Raw genomic sequence first — 6,590 nt, 5'->3', positions numbered from 1 at the left:
GTGTAAATCATGAACGAATGATCGAACTTGTGCGAGGTGGAAAACTGTGAAAATGAAACTGCGCTATTTTTACTCTTTTTGTTAACTATTATTACCTCTTATATACGCATTGCTATTACACAAATAATGTTATGTTTTAATGCTATGTGTCAATAAATAATGCTAATCCTAATCTTTTTTCTGTTCGGCCCTTTTGACTTTCACCTCGGCCCTTTTGACTTTTTCCATCGGCCCTTTTGACTTGGCACTTCTCGGCCCTTTAATTTTGTCCTCCGGCCGTTTTGACTAGATCCCAAATAATATGTGGAACGAAAGGAACTCTTTCCATTTGCTGAATAGCATACCTGTATCAATAGGTGGAAACACTATGACAAGTGGATTTATGTGAGTGTCGTTGCACGAGTACAAGTTTTGACAGTGCGCTCTAACAATTTCCGCATATCAGTTGAGGCCCCAGTTTAAAAACGACAACAATGGCGGAAAACCCGGAAGCACTTGTTGTAGAACCGCAATTTTCGAAAATTGTAGATGGCTTGCTTGGGGCAGAAGGTCCAGTGTTTGACAAAAACGGGAACTTTTTCATGGTTGCTCCAGAAATAGAGAAGGATGGAAAATTTGCTGGACAAGTTTTCAAAGTGGACTTATTAAATAAACAGGTGCCCGTTTGTTTGCTTATTTGCCACGCCTCCTCTTCCACGAGGTTCCATTTACACGCCTAGATGTTTATACGTGTGTAAAATATAATTGAGCATTGCAGCACAATGTATTGGAACCACATGGTGGTCTTTATCTAAATCCAAATTTACGCATAGTACCTATGATTCTCATATGTTCAGCTGTACTAAATTGATCTTTTTAGACATATTTATCATAGGCGCTCTTCTCTGACATATTTGAAAGTATGACCTAAATATATAAGGTATATTTGATCTTTTAGACATCCTTATGGTCCAAATATGGTTGTCAGAGTAAAATCAACACTGAGTTTCTGTAATGTCCAATTTCATTTATCCTTAATTTATTGTCAAATATACATGTCTCATTTGAGTCTTTCAAAGTTAAAATGGATGTAACACTTTGCTAAATTCAAAACTTAGAGCCTCTGACCATGTTGGTGAAGTATCTGCATAATATAGTCAGATATATCATGAATCGTTTCTATTTCACTTAAACTTGGATTGTGTCAGTTCAAATTACTATTCATGTTTCTCCGAATCTTTTATGAATCTATAATCCATGAAAGTAAACTTTACTCATGTGACCTCACTCGCCACGTACGACTATCAGGATTTCACTGTGATATTTGATGGCCACTTCGACAAGTTGGCATTGTTGCTGATCTTGTGAGGACTGATCTTTGCTGTCAGGGCACCATGACATGCAAATCTGCTCCAGTCAACTCTCATCAGCAGCATAATTGGCCCAGGACTTATTGTATCGGATATACAACATAATCAGTGTTAGTTGTATATGTGATAAATCATCGTAAGTAATTATAATACTAACAACAACAATAATAACAGACTGTATGACAGTACAGTTTATGTTTGGGAAGCACTAGCACTGAGATGTTGACTTGTATGTGTCTTTGAGTCTAGGCAAGTATGCTGTGTGAGCCAGTGGTGGAGGGTGAGGGGGGCATCCCAGCAGGCTGTCAGTGTGACAAGGAAGGGAACTTGTGGATCGCAGACATGAGACTTGGAATCATCAAGGTCACTCAGGATGGACATATGACACAGGTTTGTGTGTGTTGTCTTCTTTCCATTACTTTGCATTGCATGCTTGTGGGGAATCGAGCACAGGTCTATGGTGTGACGAGCGAACACATTAACCACAAGGCTATAACCACTAGGCTACACCACCACCCCACTTTGCTTAAAGAGATGCAAACATTCTTAATAGCAGCTACCCAGAAAGCAAATTAGAGACCTCCAGGATCTCTACATATGTGTATTAAACCAAAGTGGATTGATTGTTATCGTATGATGTGCCATCAAAGAAACAGTATTCAGTGGAAACTGTTGGTAGCTGAGCAACTCTTAGATAGAGGGTTTGACACAAGTCAGACATCTGAAACTGATGATGTGCTATGTGTATGCAGGTGTGTCGCCAGGACAGTGAGGGACGTCCAATGCAGGGCTGTAATGACTGCATATTTGACTACCAGGGATCACTGTGGGTCACAGCACCAGCAGGAGACATAGCTCCAGCTCCATACACAAGGTCAATGGAGGTTTGTGTGTTGTCAACGACTGTCAAGGACAGGCTGGGGATTTATCCAGACCTGTCAATGAGCTGATATTTTCCTTTGTGTATGTAGTAAATGTCAAAACACTCTCCGGATTGGATTTAAAGTTTTCCAATTCTCATTGAAAAATGAAGCATCCAATTTGATGGATGACAACAACACACTATTAAAATTATAACCAATATGTGAAAATGTCTGCATGTTTAGTCATGGGTTGGTTCTCCAACACAACATGTTGCAGTATATTTACTGATAAGTTTACTCCTCTGTACTGCTGGAGCATTATTGATCTATCCCTCCATTATAGGAGCCATTTGGATCCATCTACTGTATGCTGACAAGTGGTCAAGTTATCCGAGTGGACACTGGTATTCGTTTTCCTAATGGCATTGCAGTCCTACATACGGATGACGGTCGCCCCAAGAAGCTGATCATGGCCGAGACACCCACTAAGCTGCTGTGGAGTTATGACATCGTGGAGCCTGGCAAAGTTACCAATAAAACAATCTGGGGACGACTGTCAGGTAATAGATGCAGATGTATGTATACAGCTTATTAATGATCAAATCTGGACCAAACAATTCAGTGACAGCAATTATGATCCCTGTCGTCAGAGTATGATAACAAACTGTCACCTGTGTTAAGTCTGATCAGCGGATGAACTTTGTCCACAAATTTGTCCATTTTATAAAAGTTACAGACCTTAGCTTAATGTATTGCTTAAATGGTTGCTGTTTTTTTTTAAAATAAATTGATCGCATCATATTATATACACTATGAAGGTATCATTTAACAAACCTCCTTTGATATGAAGCTTGTAAGTCAGTTATCAAATGAAGGATATAGGATGCAAAACATTTGAACTATGAAATTTGTTGTGAAATTTGTGATGGCTTTTAGTAAAAGTCTGTGTTTCGTTTCAAACACAAAATGTCACATCTATGGGAAGTTGAGGCTTCACCAATAGTTCATTTTCATTCTGATCAAGTTTATGTGACAAGATTATGTGACTCTCCATGTGACTGTCCATAATAATGCCCAAGGACTTGCAGTTACAAATAGCAACTCCTGGGTGAATATTGGAAATGCAAGAAAAATTTTTTAAAATATTGCTATGCATACCGAGTTGGTGACATTATATATGTAATGCACTGTGTCTGATTGGCTGCTTTATGTCAGGTGACCACGAGGGAGGAGCAGACGGAATGGACTTTGATGCAGACAACAATCTCCTGGTTGCTCATTGGGGCAGTGGATACATTGAAGTATTCAGCTCTCAGGGAGGTCAGCCACGGAAGAGAATCAAATGCCCATTTATGAGAATCAGCAACCTTCATTTCAAACCCAAATCCAACACAGTGTACGTGACAGAACATGACAATCATGGTCTGTGGGAATTCAAATGGGAAACCCAGGGGAAAACCCAAAAATGCGAGATGTTGTTTGACTAGTCAAATACACCGAAACTCCTGGGTTGTTTCCATAGGTGACCAAGAAAGGTCAGTGGTGAGGACATCAACCAGGATGACATCTTCCTCATGTTTATCTAAACATGACATCAACAATCTTTTGTGGAGATGGTGCCTTATATTTATATCTAATGTCCATTCTATTAAAACAGCAACTTGCGTTTTAGGCCCAAGACGTAGAGTTTAGAAGCTCTCATAGTGCTAAAATAGTTTTAAGTTAATGTTAAGGCATGGTACTAATGACTATCTTAGTGCTAAGAGAGCTTCAAAAACCTATGCCCAAGTCCTTTAGGCCCAAGTAAGCTCCATGACCAGGAGCTAGGGATGTGTATGGGTGTATGGCTGTAATATGTTTCAAGGAAAAAGATACTGATATTACAAATTTAGAATATGAAAGTTTATGATAGTAATGATGGAATATGACCTTACAGAATAAGACCTTGACAAATGTAATCAGAACATTTGGTCAAGAAGGTCATGTTACGAGTATATCCTTCCAATCTATAAAGTGTGGATAATAAAAAAAATAGTTAAGTGTAACAAATACCAAAATTATCAGTATTAGAGATTTTATATATTTTAATCTAAAAATACAATTACCATCAATATTCCAAGAGGGCATTATTTTATGAACAGTTTTTAGGAACTTATTGGAATAAGAACATTATGAGTTTCTTTGCCATTGAGTAACGTTTTGTCTTGTTTGCAAAACTGCTACTTCGTGGGTGCTGGAACACCGGTGCCAGATTGTGCCATAATTCACTTGTAATGATTCATTAACAGTTTTTGATATATTATTTATATATCGATGTCCATTGTGGAAGTAGTTAATGTAATGTGGCTGATAAAGGAAGAAATGGCATGGTTTTCTGTTGAAGACCGATAATGAAAATTGATCATGAAAACATCTTGCTATTTTGCCTGAAAGGTCGTACATTGTACATTCCAAACAGAGCTAAGATACAACCTTTGTGAGGAATTCCATGGAAACAAAATATGTAACTACTTTTTATGACATACCCCTACAAAGTTCACAATATGTTTATACATTCCTATCCTTTTCTTGTTTTTGGGTTTGTAATGAATTATTGACTGAGCACTGAGACAGATTATATGGTTGGAGGGATGTGTACAGGAAATTATCTTTCCTGGAAATTATCTTCTGCTGGGAAAAAAGGGTTCTGATTGTGCAGATACATGTAGATATTTGTTATATTAATATATTAATATTGTTTAATATTGTTATATTAAGAGTCCTTTTACAGTCAATAGAAGAGTTCCTATGGAAGATATAACATACATTTTGTAGCAGTGAATGCTGTTACCAAATCATATTGTCAGAGTAGTGAAATACACATTAAACATCACAAGTATTTCATTTGCATGCAAAATAAATGGGAATACTGTCAGTTTTTTTCAGAATTACGGGGATGGCACTGACAACCCTAAAGCAGCTGTGATCATGATATAGAGTTTTAGAGAGTGAAATAGCTGTACCATTTCTTATCATGATTACCTCTGATAGAAAATGAAAATAACAATATATTTCACATTTACATGCTTTCAGAACTATGGAGAAGAAATCAGTTAATTTCAGATATGTAAAATGATGACTTTTTCCTTATGCAAGAAGAGAAAACTTTTGGTTATGTACTTCTAGTAATTCACTGTATGCCAAATATCATGATCAAATAGTTTTGGAGTAAGGGAGTCAGAATTATTTTATTTTATGATTTTTCCAGCAACATTAAACAGTTGTGTTGAGAATATCCTGACAGTAGACTGATCGTGCCATCCTTTACTTCAGCATTCACTGAGTGCAAGAAGTTTGTGCCTTCAGATATTTTGGTGCCATATGGGAACATGTTTCTTGGATGTACAACAGTGGTGTTATGTTTTATATTTATATTTCAGCTTTCACATAATGCATACACACTTGATCTCTTTATAGCAGAATAAATAATCAACACAAAACAGACCTCGTCTTTGTATTTTGTATTTAATCATGACATTTGAAAATCTGTTTGATGTGCAAGTTTCACTTCCATTTTGATTGATATACAAACATTGTTAGAGCTATATTAGAACATCAAGGAAAAACTAGCAGCTCAAAATTCAGTATGTACTATAAGGTATCATACACTGATGCAAAAAGTCATGACTTCACTGACAGCTAGTCCAAGATGACTGTTTGCAGAGATCACACACATGAACCACTTTCAAGGATTATGTTGCAACTTTGTGGCACAGTAAAAGCGCATGACGATGACCTGCGATTTATCAAAATGACCAGAAAACCAGTGATTTGTGTTACCACGAATGTTGTCTGTGCTGTTATTATTAGAATCAAAGTGATATGGATGTGGGAGGAGAGCCTAAATCTTGAAACATTGGTCAGTGTGAAGTGGCATTTGAACTCACCAGAGTACATTTCTGGCAACCCAAGAGGGGTCATCTTTGCACTGTGGGTTGTGAAGGATGAGGTTATAGTGGTACATTTATGTCACTGACAGACTTTTGTGTATAAGTATGATAACCCAGTCCTGTAATTTTTCAATGAAAAATGAATTCCTCATTTTCTGGAAAAAAAGTAAACTATACATATGGAAATTAATTAAGCAACACCAAATTCAAAGACACATAAAAACTTAACAAAGTTTAACGAAGTAATTTTGATGATTGATTATTCAATTTTGATGTATTGACATACAGCATGAGCTTTTCATGGGTTGATATGACGCGCGTGAAGCTTGCACAGCGCACGTGCATTGCTTTAACCTCAACTTTCGAAAAATGCACTTTTTCCCTGGGGTGTTTACAAGCGCAGGTTGTCGATTGCATTCGGTTTTTCATTCATTTCAATGTCATGGCAC

At 37.2% G+C, this 6,590-nt stretch overlaps 1 protein-coding gene across 1 annotated transcript; it reads left to right on the top strand.

The window, feature by feature from the left end:
* Nucleotides 1-461: 461 nt before the first annotated feature.
* On the top strand, nucleotides 462-5,695 carry LOC137291678 (diisopropyl-fluorophosphatase-like). The gene is made up of 5 exons (XM_067823107.1): nucleotides 462-656; nucleotides 1,599-1,739; nucleotides 2,102-2,233; nucleotides 2,556-2,772; nucleotides 3,428-5,695. Exons 1-5 carry the CDS (start codon nucleotides 474-476, stop codon nucleotides 3,697-3,699), a joined length of 945 nt encoding a protein of 314 aa, XP_067679208.1. The 5' UTR covers nucleotides 462-473; the 3' UTR covers nucleotides 3,700-5,695.
* Nucleotides 5,696-6,590: the final 895 nt, after the last annotated feature.

Source organism: Haliotis asinina, chromosome 7, assembly GCF_037392515.1.
Source record: "Haliotis asinina isolate JCU_RB_2024 chromosome 7, JCU_Hal_asi_v2, whole genome shotgun sequence".
In the NCBI taxonomy this organism is placed as follows: Eukaryota; Metazoa; Mollusca; class Gastropoda; order Lepetellida; family Haliotidae; genus Haliotis; species Haliotis asinina.
Note: the sequence above shows the minus strand (reverse complement) of the source record. Positions and strands in the feature narration are given on the sequence as shown.

Coding starts and splice junctions, on each gene's coding strand:
- LOC137291678 (XM_067823107.1), top strand. CDS start 474: ATGGCGGAAAACCCGGAAGCACTTGTTGTAGAACCGCAATTTTCGAAA. Junction 657..1,598: donor TGGACTTATTAAATAAACAG/GTGCCCGTTTGT, acceptor CTTTGAGTCTAG/GCAAGTATGCTGTGTGAGCC. Junction 2,234..2,555: donor CATACACAAGGTCAATGGAG/GTTTGTGTGTTG, acceptor CCTCCATTATAG/GAGCCATTTGGATCCATCTA.